This window comes from Mustela nigripes, chromosome 14, assembly GCF_022355385.1.
Source record: "Mustela nigripes isolate SB6536 chromosome 14, MUSNIG.SB6536, whole genome shotgun sequence".
NCBI lineage: Eukaryota > Metazoa > Chordata > Mammalia > Carnivora > Mustelidae > Mustela > Mustela nigripes.
Genome location: NC_081570.1, coordinates 64,521,929 through 64,543,263, shown reverse-complemented (window position 1 = coordinate 64,543,263; position 21,335 = coordinate 64,521,929). Strand labels below are relative to the sequence as shown.

The window sequence follows — 21,335 nt, the reverse complement described above, 5'->3', positions numbered from 1 at the left end:
TTATTTTATTTGTACATATCCATTTACAAAAAAAATGACTTTAAAAATACAATTCTGTCCCAGAATTGGATCCTTATCAGCACAACCACTGAAGGGGGAAAAAAAAGTCATGCAAACTGAAACTATGGTCTTTTGTAGTGACTGAATGGAAGATGCAAATATTTCAGTAGAATATATAAGAAGCTCTGATTTGGCAACTAATTGCACAAAGGAGAACCCAAACTTCACTGGTTTGAAGCAAGGAAAACACAATTTTACATATGGATATGATAAGGTTTGCACAGCCCTGTTAAAGGCCTACATGAAATGAATGTAGCCGTGGGATCAGTTACACATCATGTACTGACAGCCTCTCCCACCCACATCCGTTTGGTTACTGTTACTTCGTTCCTTACTTGCTTGGCAGTAACAATAAGTAAACAGGTGATCCTGTGAAGTCAGAACTATAAGCTGACATTAGGTGAATGCAGTTAACAAATCACAAATCACCTCCTGCTTTAAAGTTACGTTTGGCCATTGGTGTTAGTGTACCATTGCCGAAATGCACCACCGGGTATAAAAGAGATTAGGTTAGACAGTTTACCAGGTTTGTTTTCTTAGCCATTCTGACAGCCTTCCAAGTAGCCAATTTCCAAAAAATGAAAGGACGCATGTTACTGGTGACTAGTCTGGGTTTTACGGTCTTGGAAAAGCTATACAATTTCACATTGTATTATTTCTACCAAATTTAATCAAACTTACTATCAAACAATTGGAGTTGTCAACCCAGTCTCTCTGGCTCTGAGCTACTACTAGTGGATGACACTTGAGGAAATAGCCACAGAGGAGACGCCCAGGACTGTCCCTCAAATGGAGACCCTTCGTCAGGCAACAACATGTCTGTCTCAGGATGAGGAAGGAAAATGTGCTGGGGAGTGAGGGACGCTAACCCCCGGCTTGACTGACAGAAACCAAATGGTCAGACTCCGGCGAGTCCTGAGGGCACCACTGACACACACTGGCACTGCTAGCAGCTCTGAGGTGTGGCCGAGATGACAGAGAAGTGTGCGTGCTGGGGGGGCGGACAGCTGTGTGAGTGAGGAAGATCGCACGTGGATCATACGGAATACATCATGCATGATTCCCAGACACCTCTCAGGTCAAGTTGGGAAGCAAACAGCAATGTTAGGGTTCGGGCGGGGGCACAAAAGGTTAAACTTGAAACATACTGTGTTAAGGGATGAACCTTTTAATTTTTTTTTTCTGTTTCCACTCTCCTTAATGTACATGCTTTTTTGCCTTCAGAAAATAGAGTCAATAGCTGTGCAGAGTTGAAGAAAGACTTCTTCTGGCGTCCCCTCTGCATTTACCTATATTTAAAAGGAAAAGGAAAAGAGAAAGTTAGTTTCCCTTTTTAGTTTTTCTAAAGATCTTAATTAGAGAGCACAAGAGCATAGGGAGAGGGACGTGAGAGGGAGAGAATCTGAAACTGACTCCCTGCTGAGCAAGGATCCTGACGCAGGGCTCGGCCTCAGGACCCTGAGATCATGATCTGAGCGGAAATCAAACCTTGGACGTTTAACCGACTGAGCCACCCAGGTGCCTCTAAAAAGTTAGTCTTAAGAAATCATTGCAGAGGGCGCCTGGGTGGCTTAGTGGGTTAAAGCCTCTGCCTTCGGCTCAGGTCATGATCCCAGGGTCCTGGGATCGAGCCCCACATCAGGCTCCCTGCTCAGCAGGGAACCTGCTTTCCTCTCTCTCTCTGCCTGCCTCTCTGCCTACTTGTGATCTCTGTCAAATAAATAAATAAAATCTTAAAAAATATATATTTGTAGATAAGACCATTGCTAATAATAATTACCTGCTCATAACTTGCTGTGCAAAATTTTAAAATAGAGCCCAGAACCACAAAGGAAAAGTGAGGAGTTGTTTAAAAACTAGGTTTGTCCAAATTAAAACATCAGGGAGCTACCACTACGCACCTATTAGAATAGCCAAAATCCAAAACCCACCAGAGGCTGGTGACAGTGTGGTGCGACAGGAATGCTCATTCTTTTGCTGATGGGAATGCGAGACGGTACAGCCACTGTGGAAGACACTTAGGCAATTTCTTATAAAATTAAACATTCTTCACCATAGAACCCAGGAATTGTGCATGTTGTTATTTACCCAAAGGATCTGAAAATTCATGTCCACACAAAAACTTGCACATGGATGTTTACAGAAGATTTATTCATAATTGCCAAAACTTAGAAGCTAAGCTTTCATTAGGGGAGTGGATGAACGGTGGTATCCAGACAGTGGGATGTTTAGCCCTCAGATGAGTCAACAAGCCATAAAAAGACTTGGGGGAAACTTGTATTTCTAAGTCAAAGAAGCCTCTCTAAGAAGGCCACCTACCATCTGACCTTATGAAAAAGGCAAAACTGTGGAGACCATAAGCAGACTGAGTTGTGGTGAGAGAGGAAAGAAGGGGAGGAATAAGGAATTCTATGATGGTGCAACTTAATGGTGTATACATATCATCATATATTTGTCAAAACCCATTGAGCGTGAACACCAAGAGTGGACCCTGACGTAACCCAGGCGTCCGGTGAGAATGATGTGTTGGTGTATGTTCATTGACAGTGACGTGGGATGCTTGTGTAGGATGTTGATGGTGGGGGAGGTGGTGTTGTGTCTGGGGACAAGGGTATCTGAGAATTCTGTACTTGACGTTCAGTTTGGCTGTGATGTAAGACTCAATCTTTTTAAAACAAAACAAAGGGCCTTATTGAGGTACGGGATTGTTGAGGCTGTGGAAACAGGAGTTACGACTTCTGAGTGTTGGAGAGCATTTGGAGCAAGACGGGATTGGGGCATGGAGCGGGACTGCAGAGAAGAAAGCGGAAGCTGGGCCCTCAGCCGGGCCCCTTGGGCGTTGTTGACACACCCCAGCGAGGGGCCCAGGCAGGGAGACTGGGAGGGAGCTGATTTCCGGGGCATGAAGACACTACTACCCCTTCCTCACTCAGAATTTCCCAACACTGTCCCAGCCGCTGAAGGGTGTCCTGCCACACCTGGGACAGCCACTCGACGAGGAGGCCTGGTGACCCCACCTCCGACTCGGGGGCTGGGCAGCGAGCCTGCCAGGGTGCTACTATTTCAGGCTTCATCTCCACACGTTTTCATTTGCTAGGGTTGGGCTGGGCCTAATCTGCATATTTATCACATTCCCCACATGATTTTGCTGTGGGTCATCTCGGACCACACTCGGACAAACCCTGATTTCTTCCACTCCTGTCTACCTTCTTTGTGCAAAGTGCTTTCGATTTCACAACACTGGGGACTTCACAGATCCTGAAGGTAAAATAAATTCTCAACTCCCCCCACCCCCTCCCCGCCACCCACCAAAAAACCGCCACCACATTTAGATATCCCAGAAAATAGATAACAACAATGTTTATAGACGGTTGTTTGCAATAGCCCCAAACTGGAAGGACTGCAGAAGTCCCTCAGCAGTAGATGGACAAATGGGGCAGAGTCACATGACGGAACAGGACAGTGGAAGAAACACGACGGCTACAGTCAGCAGCAGGGGTTCATCTCCCCAAGTTGCAGCGAGAGAAAGAAGCAAGTCTCAGAATATGCATACAGTACGATTCTAGTTACATCAGATTCAAGAACACACAACGCGAAACTGGGTTGGTTAGAGATCCGTTTGTGAGTGGTAAATCAGAGAGAGAAGCTGGAGGATGATTATCATAAACATCAGGAAAGTGACCACTTCTTGGAGAGAAGAAGGAAGAGGTGACCTGGGGCGACCAGGGGAGCTGCCATTCCCTCCTGCTTCTGGACCCATGTGATTACACGGTGTTCATTTCATAATTCTTCAGACCATATGCACTGCTCTTGCAATACTGTGTATGATGTATCTCACAAAAATGAAAACATAAAAATTTAAAAAAAAATTGAGCACTCATCCCCCAATAAATGTGTCATCCCCGATCCTTACAGGAGAGTAAGAGCTTTCCACCTGGGATGTTTGTGTCCCTCACCGCCTCTTGCCTCTTGCTTTACTCTCCTTCCTTTTCCTTTCAACCAACAAACATTTCCTGGGTGCTAACGATACATTTTGTGCTGGAGAAGCCGGGTCGAACAAGACAAAAGGATCCTGCTCTGACGGGGCTGCCAGCTCAAGGGCAGAGACAAAGAATGACCAGGAATCGCCACTGTGTTGAGGGAAGTCTAGGAGCTTGTGGATAAGGAGCGCCTCCCAGGGTGTTGGGAGGGCAGGGATGTTTCCTGAGGGAAGTTGTCATCACCATCATCTAAAATGATAAACTTTACCAATGACGAAGCGTAAGTGCTTTTATTTATTTTTAATTAAGAAATAAATTTATTTTTAATAAAATGTTTTTCCACTTCTGCCCTTGCTTGCTAGCTCCCTTCTCTCTCTCTCTCATCCTCTCTCTAGCCCTCCATCATCCCCTCTCTGGCCCTCCCATTCCCTCTCTCCCTTCCTCAGCCCCTCCCCTCCTCACTTGCTCCCTCATTCCATTCCCTGCTCCCCACCATAAATGCTTTTCAACCATCAGGTCATTCTGACAATGATCTTGGAGGACAGATACTGTCATCCCCATTTCACACATGACAAAACTGAGGCTCTGAAAGGTGAATTAAACTTCCCAAGGTCATACAGCTAAGTAAGTGGCAGGGACCTGGTCAAAACCCAGGTCTCGGGGCGCCTGGGTGGCTCAGTTGGTTGAGCAACTGCCTTTGGCTCAGGTCATGATCCTGGACTTCCGGGATCGAGTCCCGCATTGGGCTCCCAGCTCCTTGGGGAGTCTGCTTCTCCCTCTGACCTTCTCCTCTCTCATGCTCGCTCTCACTCATTCTCTCTCAAATAAATAAAATCTTTAAAAAAAAAAAACAAAAATAACAGGTCTCTGACTCCAAAGTCCTTGCACTTGTCGACGACATGATACTGTAGTCACCCATTCAAACTGGCTGCATGGTTGAATTCGGTTGAGGCAGCAAAGAGTGAAGCTGGAATGGTGAGCCTCTGTTGACCATAAAGAGGCCGACAGATTCTGTTACCTGAAGTATGAGTTGATACAATCACAGGTACATAAAAATCATTGGTAAATATTTGCCTAGTCAAAAAATTGCAAGAGGGCTGAAGTGTAAGGCAAAGGACGCTGTATCAGGAGCGATGATAACATGGTGCTATCTCTTGTGAGCTTCAGGACTCAGACCAGCTGTTCATCCTCTTGATGCCTCAGTTTCCTCCTCTATTCCTAAAGGGACTGATGTCAGACATGGTAACCTCCAGGTTTGGTTCCAGCTCTGATACTCTAGGCTATTCCAAATCGTGGTTCACATTTTCATGGTGGTGAGGTGCCCACCGGTGGGCATCAGGACGGTTGGGTGTTGCCAGTCAAGCTGGGTCTACAGGAGTAGATCTGCATCTGAAGAGGATGAAGAATGAGCGCCTTCTCTGTGGAGAGACTGACATGTGCAAAGGGATAGGGATCTGGAAGCATGTGGATTCTTCAGGAACGGGACCGTGTGTTGAGGACGGAGCAAATGCTGCTTGGTTTGGGGGAAGGAGAAGAGGAGGCTGGAAAAATAGCTCAGGATGAGATTTGCCTGTTCCCAGACATTTTCTATAAAAGGACTCACACAGTAAATGTTTTTTTGTGACTTTTTTCACTAAGCACCATGTTGTCAAGGTTCACCTGTGTTCTAGTGGGTATCCATACTTCATTCCTTTTCCTTTTGACTGCCCCATAATGTCTTACTACCTTTAACCTGAATGTACAAAATGCACCTTGGAATGAATGCCTGCCCTCCTAAACATCCCTTTTCAGCAAACCTGCCTCTGTCCCTGTCCTCCGGAACCGCCCTTGCTTATCGAACCCTGCCCCCTCTCAGGTTCCCCCGTAGGGAGTGGTGGTGGGTGACAAGGTTTAGAGTCCCTAAACGCGGGGCTCATTGTTTACACTGTCCATGACCATATTAGTGGCAGATGGGGCAGGTCTCTGGTCCCCCTCCTCAGCGAATTCCCACATGGAGAATATTTTAAGGGAACGGTTAAGTGACTTTCATATTTTCATATATTACTCTAACTCAAAGGAAATGGGAAAGAGCCAATTTACTGGGTGCATTTTAAGTTTTACAGGAGCTATCCTCAGTGCTTACAACTTTCACACATTGAAACCAGCTATCAAGCTGCTCGTGTTGAACATCCTAGTGAACAGATAAGAATTCTGGGTCCTGGGGTGCCTGGGTGGCTCAGTGGGTTAAGCCGCTGCCTTCGGCTCAGGTCATGATCTCAGGGTCCTGGGATCGAGTCCCGCATCGGGCTCTCTGCTCAGCAGGGAGCCTGCTTCCTTCTCTCTCTCTCTGCCTGCCTCTCAGTGTACTTGTAATTTCTCTCTGTCAAATAAATAAATAAAATCTTTAAAAAAAAAAAAAAAAAAAAAAGAATTCTGGGTCCTGACTATTTTGTGTGAAGGGGGCTTCCTCAGCAATTGTGCACACTTGAAGATAAGACATCCCCCGAAGGTTTTGCTCCATAATCAATGCTTATGCTATAGTATTTTCTAGCAGCTCTTTTTTCCCCGTGAAGAGTTAAAGTAAGCTTCACAACGTCCCTTTCCCCGCAAGACCTCCATTTCTGACTCCGCAAAGTCAGCATGTATGAGGTTTTAAAGTATTTAATGTAATTGAAACCTAGGTAAGTGGATTTGCTTTTGACTTTAAGAACCTATCTTTTTGGATCTGAGACTTGATATAAAAGCCTGCAGTAAGTGATCAGTATAGGATGGGGAATATAAATATATATATATATATATATATATATATATATATATATGTATGCATGTATTTGTAATTTTTTTCCTCTGTAGAAGAAGCTAAGACCAAGTGAACAGGAAATACAGACGAATCTCTGGAGTTATCACCTGACTTCTCAAAAGAGAGCAGTCAGTGATACTATTTCCCAGCAGTCCGCAGAACATATTGCTAAGTTAGTAAAGCAGTTACATTGCCTGAGGAAATGCACATTTTGTCTATTCCCTCTAGTTCTGTGAATTTGCAAACCATAGAACAGTGGGCTGGTTCAAACACTGCGCGGATCTAGTTGCGTTTCTCCTGAAATTTCCCAGGCTGTTACAAACATTGCTTGAGTTTTAGTTTTGTTTTTCACATCCTGGCGCCATGGGGCTTCTGGGACAAATGTTTCCAAGCTGCCACTGAGTGGTTTATGATTGCCGTGTGCGCCGCCTTCTTCCTCTTTTAATCTCCTCCTCCCCCAAGCCAGACGGAGCCCCCCACCCGAGGACCCCGCACTGCCAGACGACGCTCGGCAAGGGCAAGCCCTTAATATGCAGCACCTGCACGCTGTCTGGGGCCCCGAGGCTGCTGCAGTATTGGAAAGTTAGGGTTATGTAAACGATGCTTCTGGGGAGCCCTCCATTTCGCATATCCGGTCAGACCACAGAGCAAGCCTCCTCAAGGCCTTAGGAAGGAGGGTTTCGGATGCCTTTGCTCTAGAGAGCTTTAAAGACAAGCAGTAGTAACAATTTAAGAACTTTATAGTCTGCGTATGAACGGCTTCTCCGCACATAGGACTTCCCAAAGTCCCGGCATGGTTTGTCCATTTAAAAAGTTACATTGAAAATCTTTCCTTCTTTTCCTCTTCCTTCGAATTTTGCCCGCAGTTTAACTTTGAATGACTGCTCTTTTTCGTAGACATCAAAAAAAAAAAAATTCTAAGACCTACCTGATCGGTCATTTTCCTATTTAAAATGCCAGTAATTTTTTTTTTTTAAGATTTTATTTATTTATCACAGAGAGAGAAGCGGAGAGAGCAAGCACAGGCAGACAGAATGGCAGGCAGAGGCAGAAGGAGAGGCAGGCTCCCCTCTGAGCAAGGAGCCCGATGTGGGACTCGATCCCAGGACGCTGGGATCATGACCTGAGCCGAAGGCAGCTGCTTAACCAACTGAGCCACCCAGGCGCCCCAAATACCAGCATTTTTTTTAGGTCAGACTCTCTAGGATGGTCTAGAACTGTGTTATCCAATGCGGGAGTCTGAGGGGCCTCCTGAACACCTGGCTAGCACTGAGGAACTGAAACTTTCATGTTATGTAATTAAAATCAATCTAACTTTTAGGCGTGCCTGGGTGGCTCAGTCAGTTAAGTTACTGACTTCAGCTCAGGCCAGGGTCCTGGGATCAAGCCCTACCTGGGGCTTCCTGCTCCTCAGGGAGCCTGCTTCTCCCTTTCCCTCTGTTGCTCTCCCTGCTTGTGCTCTCCCTCTCTCTGTCATATAAATTTTATAAATAAAATCTTTGGGGGGGGGGGGGAGGAAAGATCAATCTAACTTAAGTGGTACCTGACTCAGTTATTGGAAAATTCAAAAATATAATGGAACAACTTGAGTGTGTAAAACCTACCTTCTTAACCATAAATCTGATGAACTACAAATACAATCTACGATTTTTGAAGAATTTCTTCAGATTTTCTGGTTTCTCCAGAAATCAGATTTAGCATCTGAGTTGAGTTATGCTTATGTACCAGATACTGAAAACACATTACAAAATATCTTAACATATCACGTAATTTGTATATTGATTGACAAGGTGTTGAAAAGCTAATACTTGGGATGTATTGGGGTCAATAAAGTGTGTCATTAAATTCATTTCATTTCTTTCTGCTTTTTTCTTATTAATGCGACTACTAGGAAATTGTTAAATCCTTTGTATGTGGCCCACGTTCTATTTCTGGACCAGGCAGCACTAGCAAATTTGTTGAGTGAAGGAATGGATTCAGGTCCTTCAAGTCTTGCGTAAACCTTGCTTTCTGGTCTAGTGTCCCCATACTGCTGTTCATCTGCTTGGCATCGCAGTCTCCTGCTAACACTACTGGGCGCTTTCATGTGCAGGGCCTTTGTCCCCTTCCCCTCTGCCTGTCAGAACTTGTATTCTCCTTAGGACCTGCCCAAATATCCTCTTTTTCTCTGAAGACTTTACCTACCTTTCCAGGTCCTGTTCTCCCAAAGACCCAGAACATTCTGTAAAACTTGTTGCTGTATTCACTGCCTTGCTGTGGTGCTGCCTTTCCTGGGTCTCTTCCTCTTGGAATCCCTGGCATGGAGCACCATGCCTTGGGCCTTACAGACGCCCCGTGAATGTCTGCTGAATGTGTCAAGAACCTTAGAGGAAACCGCACCAGTTCTCTGCAGGGAGAATCCCTGGCAATGGCCCCTGGAGACGTTGTGGGTCCAAGCGAAGCCCAGCGAAGGGACCGGGCTGAGCCGGGCGAAGGTAAAACCTGCCCCGTGGTAGGAGCAACCACAGAGAAGGAAATCAAGAAAGTGTGTAGAAGAGGACAGGGTCTGGCGGTCTCTTCCACCTGCTGTTCTGGGAGGATGCCACCATGCCGTGAGCAAAGCTCATTTCCACAGGACACCGGGAGCCAAGAATTCTGCTCAGAATCCAAGGCTCTTCGCGGGGATCAGGCGCGGGCCAGACAATCAGGGAGGGAGGCGGGTGCGGAGGAGACTGTTCAAGCAGAGTCACAAAGAATGAGTTAGTTTCTTGTCTCTCAGAGACAGATGCAAGATTTATGCCTCATTTGTCAAGACGGAAAACAGAACATTAGGGCTCCTGGAAGTCACCTGCCCCTGCGTGCACCTTTCTTTACACGGGGTAGGCAGGAGGGAGCGCGGTCTCCAAATCCTTGTCGTTACTGGCATTCAACCCTGGGCAGGTCCAGCCCGAACCCGGGTAGGCTCTGCTCCCGGAACTGAGACGCCAGCTACGCTGCGGGGCCTGGAGAGGAGAGGCCAAGCAGCTGGGAAGTGGGAAATCCCAGAGCTTTCCTGGACTCAAAAAACCCTTCGGTGCCAGGGGGAGAAAGGGAAGTGGAGGCGAATGGGTTAAAAAAAGCCTCTGCTGAAAACAATCTCTCTTAGAAGAAACAAAAGCCTAAATAACTCGTTTACTGCCCACTTGTTTAGTAGGGGACAAAACACACCAGAAACAAACCAGCCAGAGAAACTATAGAATGTTTCGCCTTACAGAGTGCCTCATAGCTAGTAGCAGGAAAACATCACTGTGATGTGTACTGGCTGCCAGGTGTTGCAGAGAAACACCTGGACAGTAGGATTTTCATGAAATCAGAACCTTCCACCCTGGCCGGCGTGGGGGGAGGTGATGGTCTATACAGTGTGGATGGTCAGGGTGAGAGAGTGAGACAGGAGACTGTGAGAGACAAGGAAAGGAGGAGGAAGAGGAGGGAGAGGGAGGCGAGGTGGAAAGATACACAGGAAACTGCTCACCCTGGCTATCTGAGGGAAGGAAGGTTGGAGGGAGCTTTGCTAGTTGTCTTATTTATAAATATATGCATCTGTACATACATTATATATATACATACTTAGACACTTCTCTTTGCTTATTATAGGAAGTGCTCATTACTTTGGTAATTAAAAAAATCCTTTGAAGTAAATCTAATCCTGGCCACCAATGTGAACACTTGACAATTTTAACACACCTGGGGCCACTGAATCACCGACTAATGCTTTTTTCTCCTTAGTCTGTTTGATCTTCACAGAATCTGAAGAGACGCCCCTCCCCCAACCTCCTGGGACATGGGATCTGGCAAGCCTCTCCCAGTTTCCCACTAAAATGCCCATGGAGGGACGCCTGGGTGGCTCAGTTGGTTGAGCAGCTGCCTTCGGCTCAGGTCATGATCCCGGTGTCCTGGGATCGAGTCCCGCATCAGGCTCCTTGCTCGGGGGGAGGGGGGAGCCTGCTTCTCCCTCTGCCTCTGCCTGCCTCTCTGTCTGCCTGTGCTTGCTCTCTCTCCCTCTTTCTCTCTGACAAATAAATAAATAAAATCTTAAAAAATATATATATAAAATGCCCATGGAGACCCAGAAAATGGTGAATGGTCACAGGAGTTCTGAAAACATGAATTGTACTTACTGTCAGTGGAATTAGATTCCGTAATCTGCTCCTGACTTAGAAAATGACCAGAAAAGCAGGTGTCTATCCTTCTGCTGTGGGTCACAACTTCAAAAAGCTGTTCTCCTTAAGCCCCACCAGGACACTCTTCTCTAAATCTCATTTAAGACTGTGTTACCAAAAGAATGACTAAGGAGAGAATGGGAAACACATCCCAAACTAGAAGGACTGGTCTGGCGTAGGAGGGGAAGCAGAAAGAGGCACACAGGTCAAGTGCATCTTGGTCTGCTGGTGGTCCCTGCTCAGCACGTCTCAGCCCCAAAATCCCATGTTAGGTATGAGCCTCCCAGATGTACCTCAGCCTGCCTTCCAGCACAAGACCCAAGAGGACCAGTCCTGAGTGCCATTGGTCCTCGAGCACACATCAAGTGACATGAAGGATCGCCTACATGTCTTGTGGGTCAGGAGATTCCCTTCCACTCCACCCCCAAATTCAAGAACGTAGCAGATTATTGTTTCCAAAGAGAGTTGAAACAACATCTCCCACCCTACATACTCTCCTGAACATAACCTTGCTCCTCATTCATCGAGAGACGAAATAGAACCCTTTTCCCCTTGAACCTGGGCTAGCCTTAGGGACAATCTTGTAATGAGTAGAATGCAGTAAGAGTGACGCCAAGCCCAGGCTTGGCCAGAAGATGCCTCAGAGCTCCTGCCTTGGTGTTTTGGAACTCTCACTCACTGGAGGCTCCCGCTGGGGCCCCACCTTGGGAACCCAGGAACCGAGCTGTGACAAGTGCCAGCCATTCTAGAGAGGCCACGAATAGGTGCTCTGGTAGAAAGTTCTAGCTTCTTTCAAACCCCTGAAGCAAGTGACAGCTGTTGATTTATGCCACTAAGTTTTGGAGCCTGTTTGTCATCCTACAACAGAGGATGAGTAAATTTAAGTCAAACTGAGGATTCTGGGGAAAAACCAATCTAGAAACAGGCAAAAGGCATGCATTTGCAGAAATTCAGAAGGAAAGAAGAGCTCTGATAATATATCCTAGAGGAACTAGAAAATTTTTAAATATGATGTTTCGAACACTCAACAATAAATATTTATTGAGGACTTTCTTTTTTCTCATGCCAGGCATTGTGCCCGGGGATAAAGCCATGAACAAGACAGACATCATGCTTCCCGCTCCAGAATGTACTTTCTCCTGGTGGCCGCAGACGTGTAGAGAAGTCAGAATAATAACTCGTGACAAATACGAAGCTGGGTGAAGACACCGTGAAGACACGTGTGTTCACAAACACACAGGAGGGGCAACGGCTGCATACCGTGGCCAGTGGAGACCAAACGTAAGAAGATGTGATTGTTGTGATGTAAGAGCAGACAGTCATGACGTGAGAACGGATGTGGTGAGAAGGCAACAGCGTGAGACAAAAAACCTGAGCTGGGGCCAACGGAAAAGGCACCTGAGCACTAAGATCAATGTCAGTAGCTCAGGAGCAGGAACGATAGTGTGGAAAATTGAACCGGAAAGGTACATTTGGGATTTTTTCCTAGAAAGTCAAGAGAACAGAAATGACAGTTACGGGGCGGGTTATAGATACAGGATTTTGCTCTCCAAGGTGGAAGACATGGCCCCAGGTTGCTCTTGAGGCCCAGAATGTGCCTATTTTGAACTGAGACGTGCTGTCCGTGAAAGACACAAGGGTTGCAAAGACTTCATAAAATCAGGGTCACCTGTTTTCTTTTGACTTTTTAAAAATGTGGCTATAGGAAACTTGAAATTACACATGGGGTCACATTTGCATTTCTTTGGGATTGACCTAGTAGAGAAGGAACAGAGATCTAAGAACTTTAGGGTTTTTTGAGGAATTTTGAGGAGAAACAAGGAATAGAAGTACATCAAAAATAATCAAAGGATTATTACAGAAAATCCTCAAGTTTAAAATAAAAATGTGCCTATGCCAGTACAAGGCAGTGAAGGCAGACTAAAATCTGGACACAAGTTTTGAATGACATGGAAAAATTAAAAACAAACAAACAAAATCCCAAGCCCCAATATATTTAAAGATAGCAGCTGGAAAAAAGTTGACTTCCAAATCTGTGTCTGCCCTTCCCTCCACAATACAATGCGTGAAAAACAATGGCGTGATGTTTTCTGAATGCTGTTTGAAACACTTTCTGACTGGGCCCCTTGGTGGCTCAGGTCATGATCCCAGGATCCTGGGATTGAGCCCCGTGTCTGACTCCCTGTTCAGAGGGGAGCCTGCTTCTCCCTCTCCCTCTGCTGCTCCCTCTGCTTGTGCTCTCTCTCTCTCTCTCTCAAATAAATAAATAAAATCTTTTAAAAAAGAAAGAAAAATATTATGACCCAAATGTTATATCCAGTGAAGCTGTCACTGGTGTGTAAAGCCACTATAGCAACATTCTCAGATATTCACAGAAAAAAATGAATTAAAGAGTTCATTTAGTCAACTGAAAGAAGAATCGTAATTAAGGACTCAACTATGGAGAATTCAAGGGATAAAGGTAATCTGGGCTTTCCTTCACTTGTGTTAGATTCCGAACTTTGGAATCCAGTCCACCAAGGGTTGTGGAGAATGAAGTTTGACCTTCCCATGCCTTCCGTGTCCCCTCCCTTGCGGGCGGTACCAGCCGCTGCCTTTCTCATTCTTTCTCCCTCAGGTCACAAAAAGTCCCTGCCAGGTTGGATGACTCTCCAGAACAACAATGGATGTTGCTCTATTTCAGGACTTACTAAAAATGGCTAAACTATTTATGAAGATGGGACACAGCAGCAGCAGAATGGGCGAGCAAAAACCTTGACTTGTCAGAGAGAGTTGCCAAGGAACTTGATTTCCTGCCTCTGTGAAATGCGTGTTTACGGAGTCATTGTCCCCCGCCTTTTTTAATTGATTAAGACTAATAAATAACCCAGGGACAGTTAACCATCTGTTATCAAGCCCCTTTCATCTATGGCCTAGGGCGTTGCTGGGCTGATTACACCATGAGCAAAAAGTATGTAGCAGGTGGAGAAAAACAAATGTTGGAAAATAGACCCAAATGTTCATGAGTGGTTTGGGTGGAAGATTCTTATCTCTATACTCCTGAATTATCTAGTTTGTGTCTTTTTAAAAAGTAGTTGTTACTTTTATACTTGTCAAAAAAAGCAGCCTGAAGTATTAACTCATACAATTCTGTTTATGCCACTCGAGGTAGCTATTTCAGGGGTTTTTCCCTACTCCTAACAAGCCCTTCTCTTCTGGGAATTCTACCTACCCAATTACCAGGAAGCCATGTGTATATGGGCCGGGTTTTAATTCAAATGCCCCTTCAGAGACTTTCCAAACACCCACCTAAAATACAGCCCCCACCAGCAGCTCACTGTTTTGTTTTACTCATAGAGATTATCCTATTAGCAATTACTTTACTTTCTTGTCTAACATTTTTCTCTTTCAGTCTCTCGTTTATTGCTGTGTTCCCAGGACCAAGAACAGTATCTGACGTGTAGTACACACTCAACAAAATATCCATGAACAAATGAAAAAGTCCCATGTGCCCCCACCTGCCTGGCCAGAGTTGACAGGACCAGGGAGGGACCCTGAGCAAAGCAAGGCCAGTCAGAACATTTCTGTCTGGAATTTGGAACTGTTGCGGTAACACGTGGATGTGGAATTTGCAGGATGGCCGTATTCTAGCTTCTGGGCCAGAGAAAGAAAAATCTGGATGAGTGAGAGAAGGCATGTGTGCAAAGCCAGAGGGACCTGGTCCCACAGCCTGCCTGGGCCTGCTGGGTTTCAGCTGTGGGTTGTATCACCTTATAATTAAGTTTTGTGTTTTGGGTTAGGCCAGCTGAAGTTGGTGCCTATTATCTACCACAAAGGAGGCCTAGTTAATCAATATACTGATGGTTACAGTCATGTTTTAAAAATTTACAGCAACAGAGGACGCCTGGATGGCTCAGTGGGTTAAAGCCTCTGCTTTTGGCTCAGGTCATGATCCCAGGGTCCTGGGATCAAGCCCCGCATCGGGCTCCCTGCTCAGCAGAGGAGACTGCTTTCCTTCCTCTCTCTCTCTTCCTGCCTCTCTGCCGACTTGTGATCTCTGTCTGTCAAATAAATTAAAAAAAAATTCTTTTTACAGCAACAGGATGTGGAGGAAATACTCCAGAATGTGTATCTCTGAGTGGTGATAAGGCTTCGTAAGAGCCTAGCTTTCTATATTTACTAAAATAAGTCCATGTTACTTTTATGATTAGAAAATTATACCACATATATTAATTAATTAATATTAATATTATATTAACATAACATTAACATATAATAAACATGTATTTATTTATTTTCTGAATTCCTAGGAATCATAGTGAGAGGTCTAGAGGATTCCAGGAGGTCCTATTCTGTCCATCCATCTTATTAGGCTGAAGAAGGGTGAGGTTAGGCAGTGAAATCACTCATCCAGATTCACAGAGCTCCACAGCACCGTGCCTCAGGCTTCCTGGTACCCAAGACAGAATTTTCTCTGTTGGGGTCTTTGGCCAAGTACAATGCTTTTTACCCTGAAATGCTACATTTCAGTTTTTTCGGTTTTTGTTTTTTAAATAATGAATTCTCTCACTGAAATGGAAAAAAGCTTCCTTTTAGGGGTAGGTTCTAGAGAGCTGGGTGTGGCCCTGTTCCTGCCCCTGCGGGAAAGTCTCTGAGGCAGCTGTCCAGACTGGGTAGGAAAGCCGCACCACAGTTGATGACTGATGTCTGCCCAGAGCATGAGGGAGGAAGAGAGCGGAATAAAGAAAAGTTCTGTCCTAGCTCTTTCTCAGATGCCGAGTAAAGCTCCCTTTATGAGGGAGAGGAGAGAGCTGGGAAGTCCGGGCATCCATTTGTCTCACAGACGCCTCTATCCGGCGGTGAATGTTCTAAGAAGTTCTGTTTTGTATAATGATGGCATCATAAGGGCTTAAAGAGTGAGGCAGTGGTTGTATCAGTTCCCTTCTGCTTCTTTGTTACCTTTGTTTGAAGTTTCACGGTCCTTTTTTGGGCTAGCTGCAGGCCAGAGGGCTGCCTGTCACCAGGCAGGGGTGTTAGCCAATGGATTCACCCCCGGCGCACCCGGGCAAACCGGAGGCCCGAAGGAGGCGCTGGTGGAGGGCCATCTGCTTCTTGGCGGGACCACGATGGGGCTCTCGTTCCTAAGTAAATCTCACTGAGCTACTGGTTTGTTTTGTCTGCATCTTGGAGTGCCTTCGCCACTCGTACCTAGTTTTAAGAAAACCCCTGAAATGATCCGGGGACCCTCCTGGATGGTACACAGCTCTGCCTGGGACTCCATACACCAGCCGGACGGGGAGGAGATGCTGACCCTCCAAAGAGCATCCCAAGCACGAGCCGCAAATTGTCGCTCAGAACCCAGGGGGAGGTAAAGCTGTTGCAAGAAGATGGGGCAGGAGCTCCAAAGCTGGGGAGCACAAACGGACAGAGGCTTTCCCCTTCCCCAATGGAAAACATGCCTGCCTGTCACCGGCCCCTGCTTCTCCTCCAGTCCCCGCTTCTGGGGCCCAGCCACGGCAACCCCCACAGGGCACCTGCAAACAAGTCTCACCTCCTTGTACCCAGTACTCTGAGGGTCCCTGCTGTCCCTAGGCCATGCCGGGGACAGAGCGCGTTCATCCAGCTTTGGGCAGAGGCAGCGCCTCTAGAGGTCCCCTGGGAGTCCCGCAGGCTGGAGCTACACTGCTCTGAAGTCAGGGCTGGAGCATCTTAAGTATTTGTTAAGCGGATCCTAAATGTGACCTCACCACAGACCTGGCTGCCAGCATCCTCAAGATGCAGGGGAAGCAGACGCGATGAGTCAAATGGAACCAGAAACTTCATTTTCCATTAACTTAGATATTTCTCAGGAGGATTCCAGAACTCGGTCCTGTATCCATGTACCCATCACCTGTCAGTGTGTAGAACTCAGGCTGGAATGATACCAGTGGTAGATAAAGGGCTTTTCTGACTCTGCAAGTGGTTAAACTCTGAATGACTTAGGGTTTTTTTTTTTTTTTCACCTCTACAAATCAAAAATGGAAGAAATTCTCTTCTATCTGGACAATTTTCTTGTGTGTTCCAGACTGCGCGAAGGGTGGAAATCACTAATCTTACAAAGTCTTCTGCAACCCTCAATTCTTAAGACCCCGTTCTTACATAATGTACTTTTTTTTTTTTTTTTTTTTTTTTTTTTTTTTTTTTTTTGCTTGTGTTGAGTGTAAGTGTTTGTTTTATGGGGCAGTCGGACGTTACACAAAGCACAGCTCATGGGTTTCCTCTTGCAGATCTAGTCCTGTGAGCTGCTAGGAGCTGCCTGGAGAGCTGGGCTTACAAGACTCCCAGGGCCCCGGGGATCAATGGATCAGCAGTCGCGGAGAGGGAAGTTGGGGATGGGGGCTTTCATGCCCCATATTTGACATCCCTGCATTACATCAAGGGACACCTTTCAGACTTCTATTCCCAGGGCTAAGTTCTTAGGATTCTGCAAAATGGACCATTAACAGGTGTAGAAGATGAGAACTCATTACCATTGGTTTCTGCCAAGGAATGGATGACGTAGCTGCCTCAGAGACAAGTTGGTTATTTATTGATGGAGGCCTCCTCTGACTTCCTGTGACTTATAGAAAGTAGGGGTTCGCGCTCTCTACTGTGCTTTGGCACCCTGCCTCCCTGGAGTCGTCTCTCAGCCTTGTCTTCTCAGATCGATTCGCTGCCAGCTCGATGGACTGAGCATTCTGTCTTACCTCCTGACTGTGTCTGCTGCTTCCCACCCCACCCCAGGACAGTTACTTGCCTCTGACTCAGGTTCATCTTGATCTGGTCCATTCTTCCCTCTCCAGCCCCATCTCTTCTTTCTCTTTTTCTTGGCACACTATGTCCTAGCCAAGCTGAGTTCCTGCTTCCTCCTGAGCTTTTTCCCTTGGGGCTCCTTCTGTGTGGGGTGCCCTGTGCCCCTTCCATCACTCCCTCTTTGAAGCTCAGCTTAGTTGTCCACCAGTGACCTTCCTTGATGCTTTTCCTTTCCCCCTAGACTGGTTAAAGGGCCGCTGGAACTCACTCTGTGCTCACTCTGACCCCATACCGTGATCAGAGGCTTGTCTATCTCTCCTACTGAAACCTGAAGCTCGAGGAGGAGGAACTGCATCCATGCTCTGTATCTAAACCAGTAGGGCAATGGATGGCCGACAGGAGGGGCTTCATACGTGTTTATCAGATGAGTGGATGGAGGGGTTGAAATGAATGGTAATTCACCAAGGATTACCCCTTCCGATTGTTAGGTTGGTGTGACCCATTTCCCCCCAGTGTCTTCACTGTTGCACCAAACTCCCTGCTCTCCTGGCCCCGTAGGCTGCTTGAAATCCAAGTGCCAATTATGAGCTGTGTAAAAATCTAGAAATTCTAAGTCATTGAAGTTTAAACCTAGAAGAGACCTTTTGGGTCACCCTATTCAGCTGCGGTCCAGAAGGCAGAACCTACGCCTCATCCCTGCCCTTCCACCCACCCGCCCTCCCTCTATTTTGGAAAAAGGAGTTGTGTTCAGCAGCTATAAGGGCATCTGTGAAAACTCTATGACCAATTTTTTATGGTTTGTGTGATGACAGCTCTTTAATTTTGATTTATACAAAGGCGAAACTTTGCAGCTGTTTGCAGCTCTAATTCCTAGATCCCTGGACAGAAATTTCCCCTTTCCCCTCTTTTCTCTTAAAAAGAAAGAAAGAAAGAAAGAAAAGATTATTGGCTCATTTTGAGGAAGGGAAGTGAAACGTTTCACCTTGTGTAGCTGTGTTTTCGTCTCATAGTAGGCGATCACAGGGATGGACGCTCGGTAGTAGGCTTCAAGGCGCTTGGCGATGGTGCTGGTGTCTTGCGCGCAAGGACTGCTCTGGCTCCTCTGGAGAAGGCGGTTGGTCATGGTGTCTGCCGAGCAGTCCATACAGATCACCAAGTGCGGGTCTCCGATCTGGGGGTGGGGGAGCACAACATGGTCAGAAATTCCACTCGGTGATGTTCTGGAAAGACCTCTAGCTCTTTCTTCTCCTGGCCTTCTGGTTCCTCTCAAGGTCCCCAAACTACACTGTGGCAGAGTTGAGCCTGGACTTCATGGCTCCTGTTTCCTGGATTGGTGGCTTTCCACATGCTGTCTCAGAGCTGCCTCTGGCCCTCGGCCATTGTCACCTCAACACATAGAGATCATGCAGTATGTTACCTAAGGCAGTCACAATCTGTCCTCTGTTCTAAGGGGACATATGTGTGTGTGTGTGTGTGTGTGTGTGTGTGTGTATGAGTATGGGTGTTTCCTCTGGGAAGACTTCCCTGGCCCACTGAGGCAGAGCCAATCACTTCCTCCTTTGTTCCCACTAGGAGCACGGTGTGCCTGTGTCTGTCTGATGCGGGGTCCGTGGAACATAAAGACTGAATGTACAAAGGTTGGAGTCAGGCTGTTTAAGGTGTGGTGACTTTCTCTAAGGTGGTCTTCAACAATTCCTTGCCTCGGTGTACTCAAAGCTCTTCCCCTGCTGAGACACAGAGCCCAGAGCTCTACCTCCTGGAGTCTGAGCTGACCTGTAACCACTTGGACCAATAGAATATAATGGAAATGATGCTGTAGGGTCTTAGAAACAAGATCATGAGAAATTTTGCAGTTTGGGCCCGGTCAGCTGTCATCTCAGATATCAGCTACTCTGACTGCTAAGATATGAGGAAGCCCAAGCTAGCCACTCAGGGTGGCCTTGCAAACGGAGGTGCCTGGACAGCTCCTGACCAATTTTGACATCCCAACCCTGGCTCCAGATACGTACACCAGCCTTAGCCACTATCTGACTGTATAAAGTCAACTGTACAAAGGACCTGAAAGGAGAACCAGTCAGCCAGGCTCATCAAACCCCAGAACCCTATTAGAGAAAGTAGCAAATTATAATTTTAAGCTATCTGTCTCCATCAATATCTGAAAGTATCACTCAACTTCTCTGCACCCCAATTTTCTTTTCCTTCCTTCCTCCCTCCCTACCTTCCTTAATCTCTTTCTTTCTTTCTTTCTTTCTTCCTCTCTCTCTCTCTTTCTAAACTTTCATGCCCAACGTGGGGCTTGAGCTCACGACCCTGAGATTGAGTCACACGCTTTACCGACTGAGACAGTCAGGTGTCCCTCGTTTTCTCATTTGTACAATGAAGATGATCACAGACTGCTGTAAAGATTAAGTAAAATTAAATAAAATAATGTAAGGATGCTGTTTGGCATATGATAACTCAATAAGTGTTAGCTATTAGGCTTAATTCTCCTATTAGACTATAATCTCTTTGCAAGGTTAGGAGTGCTTGTAGGTAGTAGGTAGGTGATTAAGAAATGTTTCAGTGAATGAATGATGATGCTATGATCAGCAGTGCGAGTCTCCCAATCTCCCTGTCCTTCCGTGAAATGTTCTTTGGCTCCTGATGTCTCTGTGTCTGTATTTCCTCCCCTACCACAACCACCAAGAACCTTGCTCCCTCTGGTCATCTTGCAGTGGTCAGGCTGTGAGTAAAGGAAGGCTTGTTACCCCACTGTGCAAAGTGCCTGGGAGGGATGGGAACAAAATGGGGGGGGGGGCGGGGAGGACTTTTAGGCACCTCAGAACAGTAAGGTGCTATTAAGTGTTGGCTGAACATTTATCTACCCCCTCGACAGGATGTACTTGAAGGAACAGGGCGGGAAAATTCTCCAAACCTAGAAGAGTGAAATAAACCTCTGGAAAATGTCATGCAACTTTTCTGCCTGTATTAATGTGAAAACAAAATGAGCATTTGAGCAGCAGGAAAGGCTGGGTTTAGAAGACAGTGACTCGTGTCACCAGCAGAGGGCGGGCTTGGGCGGCAGCCCAGGGTTCAGTTCGCCTGGGGCTCCCTGGAACAGTTTCTGGTTGGGTCTGTATGAGAAGACGAGGTGATTTTTCTAATTGCGGGAGTTTCGAGGCCACTCTTGAAGGCAGGAAAGATAATTCAGGGGCACATGCAGGTGCAAACAGAGATAATGGGTATCGGAGCAGGAGCTGGCGGTAACTGATTTCTGCATCAAGGTGAATACAGAACTGAGAGGCAGTTTGGTCTTCCACAGGATGCTGCGTGGGTGGTCCACGGAGCAGACACAGCCGTCATTCCGAAGCGAGTGAGAAAGGCAGTTTCGGGCACCCTCCCTGACCTGCTGAATCAGTCCTGCACTCTAAGAAAATCTCTAGGCCAATTCTCCACAAAATAATAATTTGAAAAGCCCCTTCAAGACAAACGGGTTTGACCTGACCTTCCTCGCATGCCCCCTTCCTACACAAGACGCTATGGAGCAGTCATTCCATTTGGCAGGCGAGAATTCTACCACTGAACCGCCAATGCCAGTCATTCCATTTG

At 46.5% G+C, this 21,335-nt stretch overlaps 1 protein-coding gene across 2 annotated transcripts in view; it reads right to left on the bottom strand.

The window, feature by feature from the left end:
- AK5 (adenylate kinase 5) overlaps positions 1 to 21,335 on the bottom strand; it is a 240,395-nt gene continuing 219,060 nt past the window's right edge. For both annotated transcript variants that reach the window (XM_059375168.1, XM_059375169.1), the window contains exons 13-14: positions 18,730 to 18,918; positions 1 to 1,349 (exon numbers count right to left, since the gene is read on the bottom strand). In XM_059375168.1, the coding sequence (XP_059231151.1) occupies positions 1,281 to 1,349; positions 18,730 to 18,918 (258 nt within the window). In that variant the 3' untranslated portion in view covers positions 1 to 1,280. The remainder of the gene's footprint in view (positions 1,350 to 18,729; positions 18,919 to 21,335) is intronic.